Raw genomic sequence first — 26,468 nt, forward strand, 5'->3', positions numbered from 1 at the left:
ATTTTGTAGTACTGCTGTGGTTGTATTTCTAAAATATTTCTGTTTTTGCAATCATTAAAGGGAACCATTGACTGAAATTGTCGCAGTACCCTAGCAAATGTTATTTTTTATAAGGGATTTGTTTGATAATTAAAATCAACTTGTTTACATGAGTCATCTTTGTTTTTATTCTACCTTGTGTGTCTTGCAGTGAGTAAATAGGTGCCACGTTGTGTTTGTTACTGGTCGCTTATAGGGGGAATTGACATCATCATTAATGTAGACGTTGCTATGTTATTGTAGTATTTCTGCATTAGTGTTTTTGTAGTAGGGTTTTTGTAGTATATTTGTAGGCATTGCCAAACGCAGTTTTGAGTATTTGTTTCCACGATGCCTTCCTTTATTGCACTCTTTTTTTCTGCGCGATCGCTCTTTGACTATAGCAAGTGCACAAGTCTGTCTGGCTGTGAGTAAATAGGTGCCGCGTTGTGTTTGTAAGCTTTATCATCAAGCCTCTTTAATGAGGGGAGTTGCAATCATTAATAGGGGGATCAGGTTGGCAGGTATGTAAGTATTTGTTTCTACGATGCGTTTTTCTATTTTTTCGGTCTTTCCCCCCACCACCCACCTGTATGATCGCTCTTTGACTAGCAAGTGCACAATTTGGACCAATCAGAGCTCGAACTGCATCCCTCCTACCCATCTTGTCCGTAATTGGCGGATGACTAAATCCATTTTCACACTGAATAAGAACTTGATGACAATCTCTCCTTCCTGTTGCTCCACAACACGTCGGAACTGCGTCGAAACACGACTTAACCGATGCAACTTTGAAGTTTCAGTCTCTGAACACTTTTCAGCATGAATTACCCAAGCGCAGGTCCCACGCAGAGATCGACGTCTTTTTTTATTGAAGATATTTTATTGCACAAACCAAAACCTCTCAGAGATGTGATTCAGTCGCCTTTTTGTAGCTCGCGGATTCCCAGTCTGCCCACTTTGCCTAGTTTGGAGTATGGATACCCGTTGATGCCCACGCCGGTTTTGGCCCCGCATCCGCATCATCCGCTCCACAAAGCAGAACATCAACAATACTTTTTTACATCCGGTAAGTTTGCCATCTTGTATGGAAATCAAAATATGGAGAGAAAAAAAACAGAAAGAAGCCTATTTCATTCCCGTATCTATTGTGTTCCTATAAACCCCATTTATTTATAATAAATAGTTAAAATCATTCCCCCTGGTGTCATTTTTAATTCACCAAAGCATCTTTAGAGTACCTAATTTTCATCCAACATATTGGACGCAAACGCATGTTATATTAGGACCCAAAAAGATGGATAAACAATTAAAAATGATTGCAATTCCCCTTATTAGGCTATAATGGGCCTTACAAACACTGCACGGCACCTATTTACTCATCATAAAACAGATTATGCGGAATAAAAGCAAAAATAATTTGTCTACCAAGTATACAAAACAAATTCTTTTAGCATGTCCCTTAGATATTTCACCACTTGCAGTAAATTTAGTGTATCATTCGAATGTATTGATCGCGCACATAAATTGATATACGGCGTACACAATTTGAAATGATAAAAAAGTAGAAAATAGGGGGTAAGCGTATAAGTTGACGCGGATGAAATAATAACCACGAGTATCATTTAAATTCACAGAAGAATATTTACAATTAGCAAGGTTCATTAAATGCAAAGTTGCATAATCATACAAGCTTATTACATTTGGACCCGGGAAATTAAGAATTGGTTATTGCTATATGCCTCCAGAAAGATAGACATTGAAATATAAATAAAAATAAGAACCCCTAGTGTCGTTTAATTGTATTCAAAAAAGGATCTTCCAAATTATAAATGTTCATCAAAAGCAAATGGAAATTTGGCGTCGCTAATAACTACAGAAAGATAAGAATTAACAAATACACAACACGCATTTTTTTCTTATTACATCTTCTTACAGAATAATTTATTTTTCACAAAATAACTATTATTTATCCCGTACGAAATATGAAATTCCCATTTTAGTTAATTTTACATTGTAACGAAAATTGTTGATTTCATCATTTATGATCAGGAAATACAATCGAAAAAAAATGTCTTGTATAGATTTAAATATCTATTGAATAACAAACTTTCTGTGATCTTCTTAAAAGTATCCATTCATCTCGTGAATAAAATAAGCAAGTCTGATAGTTGAAATTACGTAAATGGTAACGTTTTGTAATTCTGATTAATTGTGGCTGTCATGTTTAAAGATAAGATAAGATAATTCTTTATTCGTCCCAATGGGGAATTTTCTTTTGTTACAGCAGTAAGCCAGTGAATAATGAATAACAGCTAAGAATATGCTCAGTAAAAACAAGTATTTAGAAATATGAGGGATGAAAACAAGAATATTTCCCAAATAGCATGTTATTTTTCATGTATTATGTTAAATAGTCCCCTTTATTGAAAAGCGGTTCTATTTGAGTGTTGACGTACACATTTTCAGTGGTAGTCTATATCTGAAACGCACACAATATCGTGTAAATATTAAGAATATACCCTGCCTTATTTCTATTCAAATACATTTTAAAGTCACGTTTAATATTTCTGATAAAATGTGATAATTAAAAAGCAGTTTTTACGAGATCAACAGGTAGTTGCTTACATCCCTTTTCTCATTAAATTATATTTACATAAATCACGAAATCCAGTTTAATAATTCTGATCAAATATAATTACCGAAAAGCAGTATTAATTAACTCAATTTCCCCCTCGTAAATATATTGAGATTACACCCTCCTTTATTTGAATCTAAATGAAATCTTAAAGTCCTTTTTAATAGTTCTGATATAATGTGATTATTGAAAAGCAAATTTAACGAATTTAGCGGGCAAATTTTAGATCATCTTTATAAAGAATAAATTAAAAATAAATAAAAGATGCAAGAATATCTTGCAATTTATGTTATTGTATAATGTTTATAGCACTATTGTTACGACACACTATTATTATACCTTGCGCCAGTTTCTACGCACTTATTGTAAACATTTTTGCACATATATTCTGGCAATCTTTTATTTTATTTTTCTCTTTGAAATCTGTTTGACATCTTTACCCTGAATTGTCATTTCTTTTCTCGTTGAATACAATGTTTAACCACGTTGATATCAATGACAATAAAGACAATTCTATTCTATTCTATTCTATTCTATTCTATTCTATTCTATTCTATTCAAAGAATGTACAAGTCCTGTTTAATATTTCCGATAACATGGGATTATTGAAAAGCAGTTTGAACCAATTTAACAGGGAAATGTTAACATCAAGTTAAAGATGTGCCCTCCCTTATTTGTATCCACATAAATCGTCAATTGTCATTTAATAATAGGGAAGAAATGTGATGCTTGAAAATCTGTTTTCATTTTTATGTCTGTTTGTGGTTTTGCGCAGGCATGCAAATGCCCGCCTTGTTTCAGCATCACGCCGATTTATCGGGCAAGCACTGCCGTCGCAGAAAGGCCCGAACCGTTTTCTCCGATTCGCAACTTTCCGGTTTAGAAAAGAGGTTCGAGATCCAGAGGTACCTGTCCACACCGGAGAGAGTCGAACTTGCAACCGCACTCAGCCTCTCTGAAACGCAGGTAGGTGGATCCTCTTGTGTTTTGGATTTTAAATGCATACAGAAACTCATACATTTGTTTATTTTTTATTCTATTCTATTCTATTCTATTCTAGTCTATTCTAGTCTATTCTAGTCTATTCTAGTCTATTCTAGTCTATTCTTGCATCAAGGCTTCTTCCCTGTGTCTGCAATGTCTATTTTAACAAAAATCAAGTGAAAAAAAATAAAATTCACTGATTGAAATTGTCACATTTGTATTGTCAAGGTCGGTTTTGACCCAGATATAAAACCAAAATATTTTAAAACGCTAGCTAAAGCCAAATTTGAGATCATACGTGAACTGGGCATATTGCATTAACTGTAATTAATATTTATCCCTGCAAAATAATATACTAAAAATGACATTTTTTGCCACACGAGCATCCTAACACAAATTGCACTTGTATAGAAGTGTAAGTTCTTGCACACAGAGGCTTTGAATGTAATTTTATTATTTGTTTTGGAACGGGTAGTTGTGCTTTTTATTTCATATTTGTATTAAAGTTCTATTGCTGGTGGGGGGAAGGATTTTTAGCCTTGTTCTTAAAATAAATATATTGACCATAACACTATGTCATCATACAGTCATCATGTAGTCAATAATATTTAAATGAAAAAAAAAATATATATATATATATATGTATTGATGTGTTGTAATAACTTCAATACGCCACGAAACAACATTTTTTCTACCATTCTTTTGAAGTTTACGTTAACAGGTTTTCAAAATTGAATTCAAGGGATGTATACTTGCAGAGAAAAGGCCCATGCACAACAAAAATGCCTGAAAAACTAAGAGGAGGGTCAAAATAAGATCGAGAGAATAAAAATGAAGGGGAAAAGTGGTACGTTTTCTGGGCTAACGTGTGAACTTAATTCTACCATTCCAGTATTCAATATTGCGATCGATTAACATAGTTAGTTATTGGATAAGAGGGTTTCGACGTTTTTTTTTTCAAATGTAAGTTTATTAATCAAGTCACCGCATATAAAATGGGCAACGATGACGAAGTATCTGAAATTGAATGAATATTTTTTTTTAATCGTTTTCATTTCTTAAAGTAGCTATGAGTGAGGGGATAAGAAAAGAAAAATAGACATATCGTTTGTTGTAGTTTGCACAAGTAACAAAAATGACCTTGCCTATAACTGTCAACCTATACCTTTCCTCGTCTTTTGAGGTTTTTTGATTATTTCAAATTGAGTCAAACCATTTTTGTAGGAGAGATTGTTTTTTTAATGCACTAATAACTAAGACTAAATTCACTGCAAGATTCTGAGAGAATCATTTGTGTTGTTTATTGAATTAATAAAATAATTGTATTTACACAAATTGTCTTTGTTTCTGCCTTAATGTGAGTAAATAGGTGCCGCGTTGTCTTTGTAGTGTTTATTATGTCAATTCTTGAAAACGTTAATAAGGAGAGGAATTAACTAAGCTTGACAGATATGCTTACCTGTTGAGCTCAGGTATAGAACAGAAACATCGTTCTTTTTTGTCTTTTCTTTCATTTCGTTTATCAACGAAAAAAAAAATTGCGAAAGAGTCGAATTGCAGAACATTCCAAGGGTTTGGAGGAGTTGGGGGAACGAGAAATAAGTTAGATAATTGCAAAAGAAACGCCAAGGATGAATGAAGGAAGTTTAAGGCACACTAAGAAAAACAGTATCAACCATTCATTCATTAATAAAAGGGAACAACCAAATATTTGCACAAGATCTCTTTCATAGCTCCCGTTAGTGATTGCACGTGCACAAATGCACATCACGGATAAAATAGACTATAATTTATCCTAGTTTTGGCGTTTAGAGGCTCTCTACTGCCTATTTTCTACATCCATTGTTTCCCTCTTTGCAGGAATGTAGCCACCTTGGGTTAAGGAGATTTGCAATGGGCAAATCAATTTAGAGCATAGTAAATATTTTCATGCCCTGTGACTGACTGGCAACCAGTTCAGGGTGTCCCCTGCCCACTGCCTGAAGATATCTGGGATAGGCTCCAGCACCCCCGCGACCCTACTGAGGATAAGCGGTGCAGATAATGGATGGATGGATGGATAGATATCCTCAAACACAAAACAAACACTTGAAAAGTAACATTTGAAAAACCAAGAACATAAAATGGGAACTATTGATCCAACTATTTACGTTTATTGTTTCAAAGATTGGGAAAAAAGCAAAACCACCCCAAAAAGAGGTCTGCATAGGGAGAAAAAAATCAATACCAATCAGGGGCTATTTTAGGTTCAGAGAGTTTGGCTGGTTAACATTTCTTTACTTTTCTACACACACACATACAGAAGAACGGTGAAACTCATTAGACAATGATGCATTCTATTCAACAATGTATACGTCCACCCTAAACTTTACAGAATAATCTGTGTCACCTCACCTGGAAGTTGCAAACCCTATACTCTCACTGTAATACACCAGAGCCTCCACAGACTCCGCCGCTATGCCGCAAGTGACGTAGTAGCCGAGTAAAATAATGTAAATGGTCCGCATTTATATAGCGATTATGAAGTCAATGTGCAGACTTAATCATTCACAAACAGTCACAGCGTCACACCAGGGGCATTAGGGATTCAGGTTCTTGCCCAAGGACACTACGACATATAACACAAAGGAGCCAGGAATCGAACCTGCAACCTCTTGATCCTCAGACGAGCATATTTACCATATTTAAACCTATTTTGTCTTTTATTTAGGAAAAGAGATTTGTAAAAATTGTGTCATTTTTAGGGTGCTTTGTTTGAATCGCACCCCCAAAAGCGAGCCAAGTACCGATCAGAATCTGTTTTAACATCAGTCAATCGTTTCCCCGATTGATGATTGCAATTCCTCTCTTTTGATCATATCGAATTGAGTTTGCCGTTGAACAATTTTAGACAGGGGGAAAAAACACGGTTTAAAAAAAAAACTCGGTTTTTTTTCTCTTTGTCAAATCGATCTTCTCTTGCCCATTTGGCTTCTTATCCGGATGGTCTCGATCACTGGTGGCGGACGTCATCGTAGACTAATAATATTGTCGCGCTGCACAAGCAAATGTTATACTCGATCAAGCATTTATATACTGAGCCTAAATAAAATGAAATTGTTGACATAAACCATCTTTGTTTTAGTCCTTCTTGTTGTGAGTAAATAGGTGCACGGCCGTGCTTTTGCAAGGTTTAATAGCGCTAAATAAGGAACATTTCCATCATTAACAAGGGGAGAAGTTGGCATAGGTCTACCGGCATTCAAAAACTGCGTACTTAATGTTCTTTTCAGGTGAAAACGTGGTTCCAAAACCGGAGAATGAAGCACAAGAAGCAGCTGAGGAAAGCTCAAGACGATCACAAAACGGCCGAGAGAGGCCAACACGACTCGCCCGACAAAGTCAACAATAAGGACCCGAAAGATGAACAAGATTCCTATTTGCTTCAAGAAAACGACGACGATGTGGACATCGAAGATGATATTTGCTCCCCGGATAACCTTCTATAGTAAGCTGCATGCGTTTTGTAAAAATAACAAAATAAAAATGTAAAATAAAATAAAAACGCCCACTACATCATAGTCAATGGGAAAAACGAGCTGAAAGATACTGAAATGTTTAATGTTGTGTACAATTCCCTTTCATTTATGTAAATAACTTGGAAATATCATAGTCTATTTGATTCAAATTATGTTAACATGATCTATTTATATTGTTTATATTTATTATTATTTTTAAAGGGATGGCGTGTATTATTTGGCCGCTAGGTGTCGCTGTTTTGTGTCGTGCAACCAAAAACTACAGCTAAAACATACCTGTCAACCTGTACGTTTTCGCCGTACAAAGTACATTTATTATGCATTTTAAGACGTGTACGAAGTACAAGAAAATCTGTACGGAAAAACGCAAATTTGTCAATTATGGGTACCATCCGGTATACACCGACTATCACGAAACGGCAAATCAGTCAAGTCTAACGAGTTGGCCGCGGTAGCCTCTATCTCGGTATCGCTTTTTTTCGTTGCAAACGAAGCGAGCGGTTTGATGGTACCGTGCGCATGCGTCTGCCGCCTGGGGATTTCCCATCATGCATCATTCAGGGAAAAAAATGGTGTAAGATTTTTTTGTATTTCGTAAGGGAGAATACGACAGTTTGTACGGGCATGGAGCCGTGGAGGTTGACCGGTATGCTAAAACCACAAGGAAGAATACAAACTACAGACACTTAAGGTGCCAAGCTGCACAATGTTTTACCTTGGTTGTTTTTGTCTAGCCTTTCATAAGGCTTTTAATTTTGGGGGGGGGACCCGTAGCAGCAAGATGGCTGTCAATGATTTCAGGTCGGGTGATCCTCATGTTATATTGAATAAATGCAAAATTGTCAACTTACAAGTATTTACAAAATGTTCGTTTGTATGAGAGTTTCTGTATTTTTGCTTATTATTTAAATCAATTTTTTACATTTATTCTACAACTAGGAGACACTAAATAATACACACTGTCCCTTTAAGGATCAGCAGCCTAATGCCAGCTTTTTTACACTGTTTGTATGTTCAGCTTTCTATATATTAAGGCCGCATTTTGCATTTTTTTCTGTTTTTCGTCATTGTTCAACTAATGATTCTGAATGATGAAGTGATATTTAAAATTTAACGTGCGTTCTCGGCAAATTCATGATAGGTGTTTTAATTGAACTCAATAAAATACTTCATTCATTAAATTACTAACGGAGTACGTGATATTTTCCATTCATTTGCACATGAATGGCAAATAATGTGCTCATTTGATACCTGTTTATGTGCATTATAACTGGAACTTGGGCTCCTTTTTGGAGTCTGTTTTTAGCAACGAAGATCTTATTTCTTTGTTTTTTTTTAAATGTGAAAAATAGGGAGGTTTTCAAAAGTCAATACTGGAAGAAGCATGTTTGCCTTTTTCCCCAACTGAGCTACAAGGCTTGATCTCCACAAACCATGTATGGATCAAATAAAATTCCAACTATTCGTTGTCCCTGCATTCTTCATTTATTTATTCAATTTCCAAATGATAGCCTTATTCTTCTGGAAATTGTGTGTTATTTGACCACTAGATGTCGCTGTATGGTGTAGCGGAACCCAAAACAGCACAAGAAAGAATACAAACTATGGAGATTCAAAGTGACCAAAACACAACATTTCACTTCTCATTTTTTGCCAAACCTTTTTGAAGTTTTGGGGTACCCGTAGCAGCAAGATGGCATACTATCATTTTAGTTCCTTATAGGTGAAGCTTATGTTATGACAAACAAATGGTAAATTTCTTGACCTACTAGTGATTCAAAAATGCATCTTCAAATTATAGTCAGCGCCTTGCATGGTTGACTCCCTATTGGTGTGTGAGCATGTGCGTGAATGGGTAAGTGTGAAGCACATTGTAAAGCCCTTTGGAAGGTCTTCATTGACTTGAAAAGCGCTTTAATTTTTCATGTATTTTGCTTATTATTCAACTCTCGATTGTTTTTTCTTTTAGAGAATTAAGTTATTTTACCACAAGGGGTGTGTCCTAAATAAAAGTAGAAAAATAGTCAACACAGCAGGAATATTTTACTAAAGATCAGTAATTTTCTCTTTTTACTCCTTTCGTATCATGTCTGGCAGCACAGTGGATGAGTGGTTAGAGCGTTCGTGACACCGCTCTGAGGTCACAGGATGAACCTTCCTGTGTGGAGTTTGCATGTTCTCCCTGTGCTTGCGTGGGTTTACTAACCCTAACCCACATTCCACAAAAATGCATTTCAGGTTTATTGGACGGTACAAATTTTCCCTTGATGGGACTGAGTGAGTGAGTTGTGTCTCTGTGTGCCCTTGCGACTGGCTGGCAACAAGTTCAGGGTGTCCCCTGCCCACAGATGGCTGGGATGGGCTCCAGCACCCCCGCGACCCTACTGAGGATAAGTGGTGAAAATAATGGATGGATGGATCATGTCTACCTTTGTTTCGCAGAGTACAACTTGTTTTGACCAGATATTATTTATGAAGTTATGGTTATTGGTTTTAGCCATTGTTGTGCAAAAAGCAAACTGATGTCCAATCGTCAAAATAAATCAATCTCCTTTGCAAGCATTTAATAAGAAAAACTAGAACAACCCTGGCATTAAGCATTCTTCATTGAAAGCAAAGTACATTTTTACAAATGTATAATAAACATTAAACAACTTTCATTACATATTCTGCCCTGTAATTTATACATTATTGATGATTGCTATTACCCACAAACACAACATGGCCCCTATTTATTCACAGCATTACAGACTATTTCGAATAAAAACAGACCATTTGCGAAAAATAAGTTGATTTTATTTACCAAATAACACAAAAAACTCTGAGTATCTCTCTCATGGATGAAGGAGAGTGGAAACATACAGAGAAAATGAGGCAGGGGTGCTCAAAATAAGGGTGGTGTTTATTAACAAAACCAGGAACTGAGTAACGAACAAACAATGGGTTACAGAGCAAATGACATGTCTAACCAAAATCAAACTTGAAAAAGTCTAAGCCAGAATCGAAGACCCAAACCAGAAACAGAAAATGCATAGAACAAAGTAACAAACTAACAAGTGGGCATTAAACTACTAACAAAAGTTCCAAACCAAACACAGTTAACAGATACCCATAAATGTCATCATAAAGGGTGGAGATAATTAGGGATAGGTGTGTGCTGATACCTGTGCCATGTTCCAAACCCAGTTGGCGCCCTCTGGCTGACAGTGGCGTAACAGATGCTATTGTATTTTTTCTTGCAGTAAAATTTAGTGTTGCTTATTTTAAGTGGCAGTAAATTTTCTTTTTTATCCGTATGCAAAAAGCTTTATACGGCATACAGAACTTGAAATGGTCAATAGAATATAAAATACAGGGGAATATCAAAAGTTCACAAGTATGCAACACACACACAGGTAGAGTTTTTGTGTCATGTGGTTCGAAAAAGTTGTCGAGTTGTGAAACATTTCCTCTGCAATAGGAAAAATAAATGATGTGACGCAGAGGTGTCAAATTCATTTGAGCTTGGGGGACACATGGTAGAAAAAAATTAAAGTGGCCAGACTAGTAGCTTAAAGAGAAAGAAAGAAAGAGAGAAGGGGACAGAGAGAGAGGGGGCAGAGGGAAAGAGAAGGAGATCAAGAGATAGCTATAGAAAGGAAGGAAAAAGAGGAAGGAAGAGGAAAAAAGCGAGAAAGAAAGAAAGAGACAAAAAGAAAGAAAATAGAGAAAAACAGTGTGAGGGATAGAGAGTCAGAAAGAATGTGAAAGAGAGAGGTAAGAGACAATATCAAGAGAAAGAGATTCAAGAGAGAAAGCAAGAAATAGAGCTAAAAAAAGGCGAGAAAGAGAGAAAAAAGAGAAAGAGATAAAGAAAGAGAAAAAGAGAAGAAAAAAATAGAGAACAAGAATGCGAGCAAAAGAAATACAGCTACACTATCTTGTGAGTGCCTTTGCCTGACTTTGGCGACATCACGTGGAGATATTTAACAGTGCAGCTAATTTTGTCTCTCGCACCTGCACTCTCAGCGTGCTCTCGCAGGCCGGATTCGAACCCTTGGCGGGCCCGATCCGGCCCGCGAGGTGCATGTTTGACACCCCCGGTGTAACGAGCCATAATCAGCCCCTTTTACGACATCATTGAATCCTTTTAATGAGCCACAGCTTCCCCCTCAATTGATATCTGCAGATAACACGCTTGTGCCTTTTGTCGTAAACGTACCTCTTATGTCTTTTATGTACTACATTTGTAGTCCAGCCTTTTGAAAAACAAGCCATTCCCTAATGTGTTTCAGATTATCAGACAAAATACAAGAATAGGCCATGCAGAAGGTGATCAATTAAAAGATTAAGCGTTTTGCAACACATGTTCGCATTTGCATTCGGGCCTAATAGCAAAGCCATCAGCTCATTTTCTCCCAGCTCCGAACGTCCTCCTCACATCAAAGCGCCACGAATGCATCATCTTCCCAATGGGCACAAAAAAGGATGCTAATTTCCAAGCCCTTCATGTATTGCAGTGAAAGGCCCCTTCAATTAACTGGCTTTCAATGCAGGGAAACGAGTGGGTGCAAGTGAAAAACATGCTAGGCTCTTCGTCTGGATACGCAACATTTCTCATTCAATTAAAGGGGCCGTGTCATTTGTTTCCTATTAGTCATCTGAGGATTTAACACTAAAAACACGGGGGCTTCAAAGAAGCCCTGATGGGTTAAATAGACACACTGACCTCATTAAAATATTTCAGAGGGTAAATAGAGCTTTGATAATAACATGGAAGCACAATTAGGAAAATGAGCTGCATTGGAGTATTTCCCATGAAGGGGCAGTACTACTTTATGGACGATTAGGAAAGAGGTGAGCCTCAAAGGGGAAAAAACCCACACGACATATTATAGCATCTACTCAAAGTCTATTAGCGGCGTATAATTCCTGGTTTTCGGTTGCCGTTACTTTTCATTTTTTATTCCATCTAGTTATGTTTTTATTCAAATATATAAATAATTTGAATATAGATACAAAAATATACAAAAAGCAAAATCCATAACCGAACAAAGAGCTTTTGAGTCAAGTCATGTTTATTTGTGACACCCTTAATCACAAAGAGTCTCAAAAGGCTTCACAGAGCCCGAACTACAGACACTCCCCTACTTGCGAACATTCGAGTTACGGAAAAAAAGAATTATTTAGGATGTTGAAAAGGACCGTACTGAAGTGCTTCTTTCCGCCTCTACTGGCGTGTGGCGCTGTGAGAGGTCACCCAGCATCCACCCCGAAGAAGAAATACGGTTCCTCTTCCTAGTTTGTGTGTAAAAATTCTATACTGTATCTCCAGCGCGCTGAGAACTTTGACATTTTTATTGTTTGATATCTCGTGCATCCATTCAATATGATTGATGTCAAGAGTAAAGAAGAGGCGAGCCGTGTCTTTGGAAATGAAAGTGGAATAAGAAAGCTTGATGCGGTTGAGAAAATGGTCGGATAGCTTTCTTTCGGCCACTTTTTACCAGAGGAGGAAGTCGCCTAACTCTTGAAGCCCATCTTCCACAAGTAAGTTAAACTTCACTTTATTTATCTTTACAGAGCATATTATTTATTTATGTATTTATTTAGTACAAAACAATACAGGTTACTTATACAAACCTGAAAAAGACTTATTCAAACCTTAAACATACAAAATATAGCACTGAAGCAATTTACGAACAAATTCAACTTACGAACGATCGTCCGGAACGTATCTGGTTCGTAAGCAGGGTAGCGTCTCTATTATAACACTGTCACTCTCGGCCAATCATGTTGCTGTTCCGTGAAATCCACACCCTTTAGGGTGCATCTGCTTTTGTATCCTAGGAGATTTAACAAAAAGAAATGGCTGAGGGGCTCACCCTCGCCTGGGATGCCTGGGTGAGGGTGTCTGAATAAGACCTGAAACACCCGACGACCCTGGGAGAGTCACTGACACTGTGTCCAGTGACCATTGACTTCCGAGAAAAGATTGAATGACAACCCCAAAAGTGCGTTGATGACTGGAGAGAGTGGACAGCTGGAAAGATGGAAACCAAGCTGCAACTCTCACAAGAGAGCATCCAGACAAAGCTACAAAGAACCATAAAGAAACATACCTAGTGGAACAGGAAGAGTGGCAAGAAAACTAGTTCAGAAGCGCAGCGCCTTCATTGCAATCCATTTGGAAAAGAGGAAAGCTTCCTCAACATTGGATGTACGCAGAAGTATAGATTCCCAAGGAGAACGCAAAGACCATCAAGCAGTTCAGGACTATCTCCCTCCTTCGTGTTGAGTGCAAGACCTTCTTCAAGATCGCCTCTAATCACCTCATGAGATTTCTCCTGACGAATTCCTATATCGACACTTCAGTGCGGAAGGGAGGAGTTCCGGGAATATCTGGCTGTATCAAGCACACAGGCTATAACACAGCTCATCCATGAGGAGCGATCTAGCTGGGGTTATTTTGCAGTACTGTGGCTGGACCCTGCTAATGCATATGGGTCGATCCCACACAAGTTGGTGGAATTGTCCATGAGCAGATACCATTTCCCAGAGAAGGTCTGCAATCTCATCCTTGACTATTATGAAAATTATAGTCGAAGGATGTGTTCTGGGACGTCAACATCGGTGTGGCATTGTCTGGAGAAAGGCATCATCACAGGCTGCACGATTTCACACCAAGCTCCAACTTCCCTTCAGCAGTCTGGCAGAAGAGTTCAAGGTTTCCCACGCCAGAGAAGTCTTGCTTAACTGAGATTCCACAGACGCAAAAGTGTTGTAGCAGGAATGGAGGTCAGAACAGGGAGGAAATAGTCTGCCCAGAAGGAAGTAGAATGGTCCTAAGGCAGACTGGGGCACAGCACCCTGGTAGAAACTGTAGCTACAGGCCAGGCCGGGCTGGGTAGCAACCCAAAACCATGCTACAGCTTAACCAAAGGACAGGAAAAGCGTAAGTTTATCCAGAACGAGGTTGGTGCTGAGGTGGAAGAGGGGCGGTTTAGCAGACTGGTAAGCATGAGCAAGCAGGGGGGCGAGAAAAAGTGGGAGCACATCGCTGATCGGAAGGTCACCTGTACCGAACTTTGGAAACTGGAGCCACACAACTTCAAATTCCTTGTCAAATGAGTGTATGATGTCCTCCTAGGCCCTATCAACCTGTTCACCAAGTGGTTGATCGATTCTCCTGTGTGTCAGCTTTGTCAGAAAAGAGGATCATTATAACACATCCTCCGCTGTTGCTCAAAGGCCTTGGGAGATTGCAGGTATTGCTGGCGCCACGACCAGGTCCTGTGGGCAACAGCAGACATAATCTGCACTGGCATCAAAACAAGCAAGCGGCAATGTCAAACATGGAGCACAATTTACATTGTCCGAGAGAAGACTTAACCCTCCACGAAGACTCAGGGCACCTGCTCACAACTGCCAAGGACTGGCAGCTCCTGGTGGACATAGGGAAGCAGTTGCGACTTCCGGACATCATCACAGCAACAACACAGACATTGTGCAGATGTCTGGAGCCAGCGGGCATTGATATATTCTCTCCTTATTTTAAATGTTTACTTAACTTTTAACTTATTATTTTGGTCCTTGGAGCCGGGTTCTACGAAGAGTGTGGTAGGATAAAGAACAGGGAAAATCCTTGTTGGATTTTGATGGGTTTTGTAACAGTGTATTACATATTGTAACGCTGAATGCCCTCCCACTTTATTTAATACAAATTTAATTTTTTATTGTCCTTAGTTGGGCATGGGGGTTATGGGAACTCAATTGGTAAAGGCAGAAAGGGATACGTAGGTCTGGGATGAATTCCCATGTGGGAAAAGGCATTTTCTCTTTTTATCTAGGTCCTACTTGTAATGAAAAGCAAAATAAGGAACTAGCATCATATGAAATCTACTTTAGAGGTCTCCAATATATAAAACAGAATAAACCTACCAGAAGAATAATCTTATCTGCACAACAAAACTGCTAGATTCTCCCTGAAACAGTTTCTCCTGTTCTTCGTTACAAGACCAGGTGGTTCTAAAGTCTTAACAGACAATTTCCTCAAATCTCATTTATTGACTCATCAAATAAGGATTGAATCATTAAACAAGAGACTGCACTAAGAGCACCAGGTTTACGGCATAATTGGATTTATAATGGGACATGGGGCAAAAAAATGTTTTTTTTGTACACTTACTTAATAAGCTCCCATTTACAATATTGTTTTAATGAATGTTTTGTTCCATTCTGAACAGATGATTAATAATTTGGGTGAAATGTCAGTTTCCATGCTATTCATTTTAAGTAGGGGTGGGGAAACTTGATTGGCGTACCGTATTGGGTTCAAGAAAAATTTCATTGGGGCTGGGCCAGGATGGAAAAATAAATAGACTTATGTCTTTATTTCTTTTGTATATTTTTGCTTATTGAATCTGATTACTCAGCAATAGATGAGGGGGGGGGACAGCATAAAGCCTTCTGATTTTTCTTGTTTGCATCTATATGCACAAGTTATATTTAATTGTATATGTATTCGTCAAAGGACCATTTTGAACACTCAAAATGTATAAATAAATGCATTTATTCTTGATATAATTGAAGCAAAGTAATATATTATCTAAAACGATATAATAAGCAGTAGATTTGATTAGTTGCATTGGAAAAAAATGAATGCAATAGGACTAGTTTGAAGTGTTCTTTATTGCATGTAATATGATAAAAATCTTGATAAATAAAATAAATAAATTATAAAAAAAATACAAATAAAAGCAAGTTAAGAAAAATGTAGCCTGTGTTTTGAATGTTGCCCAACAAAAATACAGTTTTCAAGGGGGCACATTAAGGACCACCGGAGATAAGGGCAACAAAACAACAACACATTTTTGTTAGTGGTAAAGATATATATGTTAGCGTTACAGTATATTTTCATTTTGCAGGCTGGATGAAAATGCCTGACCACAGTATGTTCCCTTTGGGCCATTTTTTAAGTGTTTCCTCTGTGATATGAAAAATAAAAACAGATAAAAATACCATATTAAAAATGAATGCAACTTTATATATTGGTGCACCAATAAAAATACCCACTAACGCCGTTATAGTCCATCAATTGATGTGGATATTGTTGCATCCTTGCAGTATGCAACACAAAAATATAAATAAATAAAATGAGTTAAAATAAATGAAATCTTCATCCTATATGCTTACAGTATTTGAATATTCAAGAAGAAAGATTTGTGATCTGTTCAAATAACATTCACCTTTCTTTGGAGAGCCTTCTTTTCTTCTTGGTGACGTTTCATAAGTTGGTCAAGCTCATCCTTTTGGCAAATGTTCAAGCTGTCAAGAAATGAGTCTTGTTGACTACAATCTCCAGAATCTTGTTTTTTCTTCAATTTTGAATTTGGAAGTTTGCTGACAGGCCTGGCTATGGTCTTGGCATACTCCAAAGCCTATGAGTGAGAAATTGAGAGATATTCAAATTACAAGTCTCGTTTTTGACAAAACATTTACCATGTTTCACACCATAAGGTGCACTAAATCATAAGGCACACCAAAAATTTGTCTTTTGTTAGTGTCTAAAATAACGTCTGTAAAAGGTGCCCGAGGCGAGCATCTTTTACGTCGGCGTACAACTTACAGAACGTCTCCGCCCGGGTAGCCGACAACTTTTTCAAGAAATAAAAAATCTTTTTTTTTTTTTTTTTTTTTTTCAAATCAAACGTTTACTATATTCCGATTTCGAAATCTTCGTTCGGTTTGGAAATTTCGGTTCGTTTGGCAGTTTGCAAACTCGGCAGCCAATCAGAAGCCGGCATCGGATAACTTCGTACTTCCTGACTCTCCCGATCATTATAAAGTTGTGCATTTGAATATTATTTTCCAAAGTAGACGCATAGAGAACACAAGAAAAATGGAGAAGTGGTTAGGAATCAAGCCAAAACCTCTGCTCCAGAAGAAGGATTCAAAAGAAGCTAACAAAATCTATGACACTACAAAACGTAAACATACATTAAAAGCATCGTGAAAAGAGGAGTTCAAGTGTCTTGTAGCAGACGACACAACGCAAACATTCCATGAATGAAGATGAGTAAATGCAGGTACATTCTGATGGCAGATGGAAAACAGTAATGTCATATACGTGCATTGAATGTTATAAGTAGATTTATAATAAACTTAATTTTAAAGTGTTGTTCTGTTATATATTCTGATTATCAATCCTCAATACTTTGCAACAGTTTTTGCGATTAGTTGTCTTATTGTGTTTCAAGTTGTGAAAAATGGGGCAGGCAACTTTATGGCTTGGCAGGCAACTTTTCAGAGTTGTCTGCCCTGGTGTCAAGTAACTTTTTGTCATGAGTTTCAGACACTGCTATTGCCATATGTTTTTTTTTCATACGTAAAGCGCACCGGACTCGTGTATAACTGTTGGGCTCTTTACACACATACGGCATATAATCATGCTATGATCAGTTAATAGGTATCGCTGATCAAATGAAAAACATTGTTTGAAATGGAACTCGAACAAGGATTGCAGCAGTGAGGATGCTACAAACCACTAGAAGTACAGATGACATACAAAAAGGAATTAGAGCTTATCACATGATCACACTATTTTTACTCAGGGAGCCAGAAACACTGATTTGCATTATGTGTTCTGTTAAACAGTCATTCCACTTCTTCACTTATGTGTCTATATACTCTCGGTTTAATATGTATATGTACCTAAAAGACCTTGTATAGTCTTTGTTTTCTGTTTCTGTCATCCACAAGGTTATTGACGCACAGACGAATTGATTGAGAGACAGAATGCACTATGCAACTCATTGTTTCTGGCATTTTAAGTAAAATTGCTGTGATAATTTGTTTTTCTTTTAACAGCGCCAATTTAAAAAGCGATTGAGGCATACCTTAATCCTGGGAATGTTCCTCCTGTCTTTGCCTAGAGGGTTCTTGGCCAACAAAAAGGGAATCTTACTCATGTTTTTATTCCTCTCGTGGACTCCAATTGAATAAAGCTTCTGTTGGCTCGCCTTCTCAGCCTGTCGGTGGTTAAAGAAGAGAGACAAATAGAAAATGAAGAAGAAAACAGGAGATTCACATGCAGATTAAGACCCAAAGCAAGCCATTCGCTTATAAAGAATTGAGGTGTATGGTTGACTAATAGGCTCGGCCCTGGAGATCCGCAGGCCTCCATTAAGTATAAATTAGTCAAACATGATCACTTTGTCAAACAAAGGATTAAGAAAAGATATATTGAAGCCAAAGAGCACTTAACTTGTAATGGGTCTTCTCATTTGCTTTGTAAATGTAATTCTATGTGCTAAGTAGCAAGTGAGTCTTCAAATGATGAACTGAAAATAGAGCCAACGCATGGAAGGCACTGAATTTACTAACTCAAATCCCAAAGAAGTTGGGTATTCAAGCAAAAATAGAAACTAAAACCTTTTCAATCTTCGGTTATACAAATAAGAGATATTACAATCTTATTGGGCATGGCGTATAAGATAAAATAAAGGACATTTAACTTTTTGTCACCAAACAAAATATTGTACATGTGTTTTAAGGGTGCTAGAGTTAGGAATTATTTTGGAGCTTCCACAAAATATTTATTAAAAAATTATGTATTTTGTAAGGAAAGCACATTTAAAGAGCAAATTTTAAGCACTGTCCCGCTACATGGTATGTCGCTAAGTAAATATTCTTCTGACCAACTTATGTAAATGACCTTTAAGATTATTCATTGTATCACTGCAAACATGTTTCTATTTTGATTTATTATATTCCTTAAAGCGGGCAGCACGGCGGCACAGTGGTTAGCGCGTGTGCGGCACAGTTCTAAGGCCTTGGGAACCTCCTGTGTGGGTTCAAATCCAGCTATCGGACTTCCTGTGCAGAGTTCGTATGTTCTCCCCGTGCTTGGGTGGGTTTCCTCCGGGCGCTCCGGTTTCCTCCCACATTCCAAAAACATGCATTTCAGGTGGATTGGCTGGTCCAAATTGTCCCTAGGTGTGAATGAGCGAGCAAGTTGTCTATCCCTGTGTGCCCTGCGATTGGCTGGCAACCAGTTCGGCCCACTGCCTGATGATTGCTGGGATGGGCTCCAGCACCCCCGCGACCCTACTAAGGATAAGCGGTGCAGCTAATGAGATGAGATGAGATATTCCTTAAAGCCAGGCCATTATTTTCTTTATTTAAAGCAGACATATAAATGCTTTTATTTTGAAGGTATCTCGCCAAAAGCATGTTTTTGAATCACTATCAGCAGTTAGAAAAGTCTGTCAACACAACCAAAGACGGCTTGGCAAACTTTAAAAAGTAAAAAGCGAGTCTGCTATAAAGGAGGACAAAGAGTGTCTCATGAGAACCTGGCTGAAGGGCACAAGCTTTTACGTAGTGGATGTAATACAAACAGCTCTTAAAATAAATCACCGTGAAGCATCAGTTTGAAAGCATGACCATCATTCAGATGGGGATGCTACAAATTACAGTTCTGGGTCTTAAAGGAGTTTTAGCCAAATTTATGTCGATTGGCTGAAACACCAAGAAGGGCGAATGTGTTTCACTAAACTACATTTTAGCATGACTTAAAGAGAATTTGTTGTGTCCATTGGGTTCCTTAACTCTCGCTGATATGTTCAACCTGGGATCTTTATTGGAATCTTTAGGGGGCGCTCAAGAGTCAATTTTCATTAAATTGCAAAATACATTTTAAATGCTGCACATTTTCCTAATGCCAATTATTGTGACAAATGTCATTAGTTTATTGAATCTTAATGCCCTAAAAATAGGCATATTTTTGACTAAGATCACGTTTTTACGGCAAGAACTTTTTACAAAAAGGTAGAAATGTTGTGTTGTAACACAAGAATATAGGGGGAAATAAAGTCTGAATGATATGAAGGCACATTTCCATGCAGAATTTTGTATAATAACAACAAAACCTAAAAATTACATCTTAAACTGACAGGGAGCCAGTGCAGGAGAGTCAAAATTAGGGTAATGTGTTTAAAATTCCTGTCTAGTTAAAAGCCTCGCTGCAGCATTTTGTACCAGCAGCAGGGTTTTGATGTTAGTTTTTGGGGGACCGGAGAAGTATGTTCCCTCTAAGCTTTTCGGGTCAGAGCAATCACACAAAGTCTATGAGCATCGCTTGGAACAACAGCGAGCAACATCAATCCTACGTCTCAGAACCAAATCAAGCGTGTACAAAACCTCAGATCAAATCAAATTACATATTGCTAAGATTCCGGCAATGCTAAATTCTTTTTTTACATTTTAACAAATTGGCTAATGAGCTATTGGAAAGGTTGCACAGTCCACATTCATCAGTTGTTTATACAATTATTACATTTTACATTTTTTTAAGTATATTTTGTTAGATAATACTAACATTTTGTGGATTTATTTAGTTGGTTGCACAATACAGAAATATATTCAATCACACTTTTTAGAGGAGGCAGAAACTTGATATATTTGCAACTTAGTTAAATGTAACACATGAGTGATCAAAGAGACTCCAAAACAGTCTTTTTCCTGTTTATTTTTTACCCTATTTTCTTTAATCATTTTCTTCCTTTGTTATTTTCTTAGCCTTTTTTCTTTTTTCTCCTGTTTTTTTCTCTTTTCCATTTTTCTTGCTTTTGCCCTTAATTATTTTCTTTTTTCTTCTGCTTCTTTTTCATTATTGTCTATTTCTATTTTTCTGCTTAATTTTTCCCATTTTTATGTCATTTTATGACTAATGTGATATGGATGAGGATGGAGCAGATTCCTCAATTGGAAGATATAGTTGGTCTACTAGTGATTCCAAAAGTCAAGAAGAAATTCGCAGGGTTGAAATTGTTTTCCATTCGCGCCCTGGTCCTGGAGAATGCTCTATGCCCTGAGATTTGATCAGCAGCTTCAGTGGAGATGTTAAAATCCATCCATCAATCCATTATCTGCATAAAATACACTTATATTCAATAGCTTATGAATGATGTTGACCGCAGGAAGCTGTCAACCGGACATTCTGTTATTACATATATTCTATGTTGATGATGTCTCTAAACTGTCTGTACATTGGATCAGGGATCGATACAGGAAACAGGATACGGGACAGAAGGGATCGATAACGAGCAGGATACTGGACAGGACGAGACAGACGGGATCGATACCGGATACAGGATACAGGATGACGGGGCTTGGATCAGCGATCGATACAGAGTACAGACTACCGGACAGACGAGATCGATAACAAGCAGGATACCATACAGGTCGGGACAGACAGGATCGATACCAGATACAGGATACAGGTGCTTGGATCAGTGATCGATACAGGATACGGGACAGACGGGATCGATACCGGATACAAGATAGTTCAGGAACAGAACGGGAGCCAGAGTCAAAATGTTTGCCTTGCAAGTGCGGAGGTTCGTTGACGGACTGACAAGGAGTGAATGGAGTATTAAATTTAAATAGGAGGGGAACCAATCAGGCAATGAGCATCAGCTGGCACCAAACGAGCGGGCACAGGTGAAGGCAATGGGCAATCATGACATACAGAAAAAATGTAAGATCTTTGACTTTTTGTCACCAAACGGTGTCTTTCTATATAAAAACAAATACTATCACACATATATCTTAAGGCTGTGACTATTAACACACATATGAAGTAACATATTTTTGGGAGCTTAATCACGGTGCGATCTTCCCAGTTCGCCTGCAAAAGATCAAGATTTCATAGAACCCACAAATCAAGTTGGACCTTGGATGAGCTTCCAGACCTTTATTGGTGGGAATTTTACTCCTTTGCTCGCTTTGAATGACGATGTCGAGACTCCTATCACAAAGTTCGCGGAGACAATCACAAGAGCAAAATCACAGGACGAAGTTAAAGCCGTAGGTTACAAATAAAATTCTCCAACAGTGCGAGACGAGGCGAGAACTCAAGATAAGAAGCAGTTCTGAAGGAGAAGCCAATTATAAATAGTTTGAGAGAAGCAAAGAAGAAATGATTTGAAGATCAATGCAAAGAGAAGGAAAAGTGAATCAACAAAAATTGTTCAGAGAAAGGCTTTCCAGAATGTGAAACAAAAATCAGCAGCATCAAGAGTGAAGCAGGAAATTGCCAAACACACGAAAAAGGGATAATTAATAGATGGATGGAATACTAATCCAAACTGTACAACCATCGGACACATATAAGCACTGAGGTCTTTACCAATTCTAGCCCAGGGCAATGTGATGATTTTCCTATCCTCTGAGAAGTAGATAGATAACTTCTGTTGATGTTCATTTCAAATGTATACATTGAAGACTTGACTAGTGACCGAAAAATTTGAAATACCGTGAGTATGTTGTAAATATTGAACAAAGTACTGTCAAACCTCCCGTTTCGGTCCCATCATGTATTATATGAATAATGTTAGGAAAAACATCCACAGATTTCTCTCGAAGGGCGTCATAAATGTTTCCAGACGTCACAGAGGTGGTTTGTATTCAGATCACATGCGTTGTGAAAAAAAAAGGAATTTAAAACCGAAGTGTGTAAAATATTACAAAAACGTCGCGGCTTGTAGTCCAGACTTGTGATTTTTGGCACATCACCTCCGACTGTTATGAATACCACACCATCCTAATAATGCTTGGTGCCAATTAGGGGGAAAATGAGTAACAATTTGTCCTTGACACAGTCAGGCATTAAATCTGTAACCTCCGATTTTCAACACTGAGTACCACAAGGCCATTAAGTTGTTTTGTGTACAAGCCACAACTTACTTGCTTGTTAGCTGCTGTGTAGTCAGGACCCAGGCCTTGTAGCTTTACATCTAGCCTCAACTCCTTGTATTCTCTGAGGCTGTAAGTCTGAAAATATAGAGGAGAGGAGAGAGTTGAGAGAATTACTTTTTGAGAAGTTTTTAGTAACTGTGCCCATGTAAACACATCTAGAATACTCTTAATTAACCAATGCAGTCACTATGTTTACGTGCAGAGAATGGCCCTAGAATTTTTGGAAATATCTGGACGAATCGTTTAAATGACTAGTGACAAATGTACAACCCCATACTCATGACATTTGCAGGCAAGAAAGTCCCAGCCGATTGTTTTTCATTATTGCTGTTTTGTTGTACACATTTTGGCCTGCTTCTTAGTTTCAGTCATGTCTTTCAAGAGTTTGTTTTCCATTCTATCCTCTATCTTTTGGGGTCTTTCATCTTTTTTAATGACAAGTCTTTCCCTCTATGGAATAGTCCATTGTCACATCTTTTCAGGGCTGATTTAAACGAGTACATGTTATTGTCTTTCTTTGCTTTGGACAGTTTCTGCAGTTAGATCATATTTTGGTTTCTTGAAAGAAAACAATATATCAAAAATGGAGTGAAAAAGGGAGTCAAATTCATGGATCAAGTGTGAATTGTCCTATCTCATGAAACGTTGCAAGTGACTCATAGATGGTCCTTATTTAGGAATGAATTATAAATCTATGACTATTTCAATTGCACCAGAAATATTACTTACGCTTGATCTCTGCAGATTAAGTGAGTTCCATTTTGAAAACACTCATTTTACTTAGCCCCTTTGTTCGATTTATTGACAAAAGGCATTGATGAAGGAATCTACTCTGTTGACATTGCTTCTTCAATATTCCTCACTCTGAGGCGCAAGCAGATGAAGATAACTACATTTCACTTAAGATTTTCCCTCTTCAATTCCTGGTGAGGTGAATGGTGTTTGATCAAGGGTAATCATTTTGAGTAATGATCCTCTTTCACTGAAAAAACAAAACTGAAGGTCCATGACATAGCTAGCTTTTTGCTAATCTTTGCTCTTAAAAACTAATCCATCAACATTTCAAGCTTGCAAATGTTCGATTTGCCCGTGTGCCAGTTTAACAAGACTGACTTTAATGTGTGTGTTATACTATGCCGGTGTTGAACATGAAGGAGTCAGCTGAGCCAAAGTTTGAACAATTTCATACATTGTACGATTGAGAATTTTCTTTAGCTCATCTTTATTCAAAGTTTCCATGTTTTCTACCCAGCTAAACAAAGGAAAGAAGACTCAACTGAACAGCAAAATACATTAAAGGGCCACGGTTGGCAGCAAGCAATGTGACGAGTGGTCTTAGGGATGGGATAAACCAGTGGTAGTATAAATAGAGAGTGAGCAACATTAGCACCGACAAAGGTATTCGGGACTCCTCACGTTTGATAGTATCAGTTCATTCCAATAGCAAGTGCAAGGAAGGCCCCAGCAATTAGACATGTATACTAGCTTTTATAAGCGCATAACTGCATTTTCAAGCACACCCCCCTAAAAAGAGCAATTAAGAAAATATTGACTGGTTACTGGTTTATCTATGAGATGGTCATTGAAATTCTCACACTCCCACGCGAATAGGTCTCCTTGCTCAGTTATTAGCTCATTACATTGACAAATGCTCTCAAATGATCATATATCAATATTTGACCAACATGAATAGGATGATTGTGCTAGTATTGAGTTACTTTGACTGTTTCCTTTCATTCCAATTGGTATTCTATTTTCCTGTATAATCTAATTAGGAATCTGCAAATTGTTGCACGTACTGTATACTATACAGTATGTTCTCAAGAGAAGAAATCATTGTATTGACACAGTCCTAATCAACTCACAGACCTTAACAAATGATGCAAAGCCGGCGGTCATTATCTGGAATTTAATGGTGTACCTTGAGAAGGAGGCGGACCTTTCGGAGGACTGCTGGCTAAAGGATGTTTTTTTTTTTTAGCATCCTGATGCTGGTTTTCTTGTAGTTTACGTCACGTTTTCGGATCATGTAACCGTTCAAGATGCTGATTACGAGGAAGAGCACATATTTACTACTGCGCCAAAAGAAAAAGCCAATGAGGTATGCGTCGCGTAAAATATGAGCCCTATATTGCTAGACGAGAACAACATAGCAACAATACTTTGGCGAATAGTAAAAGATTTTTTAAATTTATATTTTTTGTTTTGTTTTGTGACTTATATTATAATCGGAATAAAACCGGAATGGGTTTCCTAATTTTTCTATGGTTCATTAGTCGTAGTCAGCAAATACAGCTGCAGTAGGTGCTTTGCGAGTGGCGCCTGTCTTTGGCTACATCCAGTGAACATGTTAAAAAGTGCAAGTCATTGTTTGCAGCTCATTTTTCCCTTATGCTTCTCTCAGCATTGTCTCGCAGGCCATAGTCTGATGTGGTGGGCCAGATTTGGCCTGCAGGCCATGAGTTTGCCACCTGTGATCTAACACATCTTTAATTTGTTTTACAGTGCCAGCAGTTGTGTATCCATCTTATTGCAATTAAGTGTATCTTAACCTGATGCTTTTTTTCCTGGAGTAACTAAAACCTTTCTGGTGGATTAAGTGTGTAGATGCTTGAGGGGATTACTTAAAACTTCAAAGAAGCACATCATCCCATTTTTATGGGGATTAGAACAGAATGTCGCCAAATTTTTCTCCTAACCAGCTAATTACTCCATTTTATGTGTTCAATTTGTATACCTATAAATGTAAATATGCTTGAATGTTTAAAGGGTAAAATATATTTGAGCATATCCATTAGCACTCCATGAGTGAGTTGAAAACCAAAATAAGAAAATTCAAAAGCCAAAACCAACCTTGTAATTGGCTCTGGTCCTGGTCTTATCTTCCATCTGTCCTGAGTTGTTTCCATGATGGGAATTGATTGTTTTCATAGTGTGTGTAAAGGGTTGCTTTGGCATAATAGCTGGCAGTTTTGTATGGACTCCAGTGCTGTGTGAAGTACTTGAAAGTATCGTAGGGACGTTTTGCAGACTTTGCTCAATGCATTCTTCATTTTCACACCACTTCTGTTCGCCCTCTTTAGCGCTTAAGTAGCATCTTCGAGGACTTGTGCTGAAATACACAATTATTGTTTGATAAATGACACTGGTAAAACAAAACGGGCATCATTTAGCTCTAGCTCTCAAAGTAGCAGCAGAAGTTGTTTCTTGATGATTGTTGTTTTCCAATATCCTCATTGGCCGTCAAAATTTAAGGATTTATTGCAATGTAGTTCAGTGGCACCTCTTTATACGAGAGCCTCTATACAGGAAAATTTTGATGTACGAATTTCATTGCAACAAAAATCTTGTTTGGCATACGAAGGTAAATCCAGTTTACGAGCGGTCCCAGAGGCTATACCGCTAGCACTATCGCTCCAAACTACTTATCGCTGGCATAAACTTGGCCTATTTGCCCATGCAAACTACTACTGTACAGGCAAAAAAATGAAAAAGGTGCGATATGTAAGTTAATTTAAACTGATAGTTACTTTAGTTATAAGTGTACAGTAAGTGTTTACAACGGTCTC

The 26,468-nt window shown here is 37.7% G+C and overlaps 2 protein-coding genes across 4 annotated transcripts in view; one reads left to right on the forward strand and one right to left on the reverse strand.

The window, feature by feature from the left end:
• jhy (junctional cadherin complex regulator) overlaps positions 1-26,468 on the reverse strand; it is a 56,301-nt gene that overhangs the window by 12,618 nt on the left and 17,215 nt on the right. Inside the window, exons 7-11 of one of the 3 annotated variants that reach the window (XM_088321573.1) lie at positions 25,753-26,011; positions 22,888-22,974; positions 18,036-18,167; positions 16,386-16,577; positions 10,111-14,430 (exon numbers count right to left, since the gene is read on the reverse strand). In XM_088321573.1, the coding sequence (XP_088177699.1) occupies positions 14,383-14,430; positions 16,386-16,577; positions 18,036-18,167; positions 22,888-22,974; positions 25,753-26,011 (718 nt within the window). In that variant the 3' untranslated portion in view covers positions 10,111-14,382. Of the gene's footprint in view, positions 1-10,110; positions 14,431-15,810; positions 16,578-18,035; positions 18,168-22,887; positions 22,975-25,752; positions 26,012-26,468 lie in introns of those variants that run through there. The other 2 variants (XM_088321572.1, XM_088321574.1) reach the window with 2 other exon arrangements.
• bsx (brain specific homeobox) lies at positions 779-8,061 on the forward strand. Its single transcript, XM_088321338.1, has 3 exons — positions 779-1,087; positions 3,432-3,622; positions 6,913-8,061. The coding sequence occupies exons 1-3, from the start codon at positions 841-843 to the stop codon at positions 7,126-7,128; spliced, it is 654 nt and encodes a 217-aa protein (XP_088177464.1). The 5' UTR covers positions 779-840; the 3' UTR covers positions 7,129-8,061.

Source organism: Urocampus carinirostris, chromosome 17 (assembly GCF_059441175.1).
Source record: "Urocampus carinirostris isolate Australia breed hairy pipefish chromosome 17, RoL_Ucar_1.0, whole genome shotgun sequence".
Taxonomy (NCBI): Eukaryota; Metazoa; Chordata; class Actinopteri; order Syngnathiformes; family Syngnathidae; genus Urocampus; species Urocampus carinirostris.

Bases quoted from the DNA above. Each gene is read 5' to 3' on its own strand.
- bsx (XM_088321338.1), top strand. From the start codon at position 841: ATGAATTACCCAAGCGCAGGTCCCACGCAGAGATCGACGTCTTTTTTT. The intron at 1,088-3,431 runs GTAAGTTTGCCA...GGTTTTGCGCAG, and splicing joins ACAATACTTTTTTACATCCG to GCATGCAAATGCCCGCCTTG. The intron at 3,623-6,912 runs GTAGGTGGATCC...TGTTCTTTTCAG, and splicing joins TCAGCCTCTCTGAAACGCAG to GTGAAAACGTGGTTCCAAAA.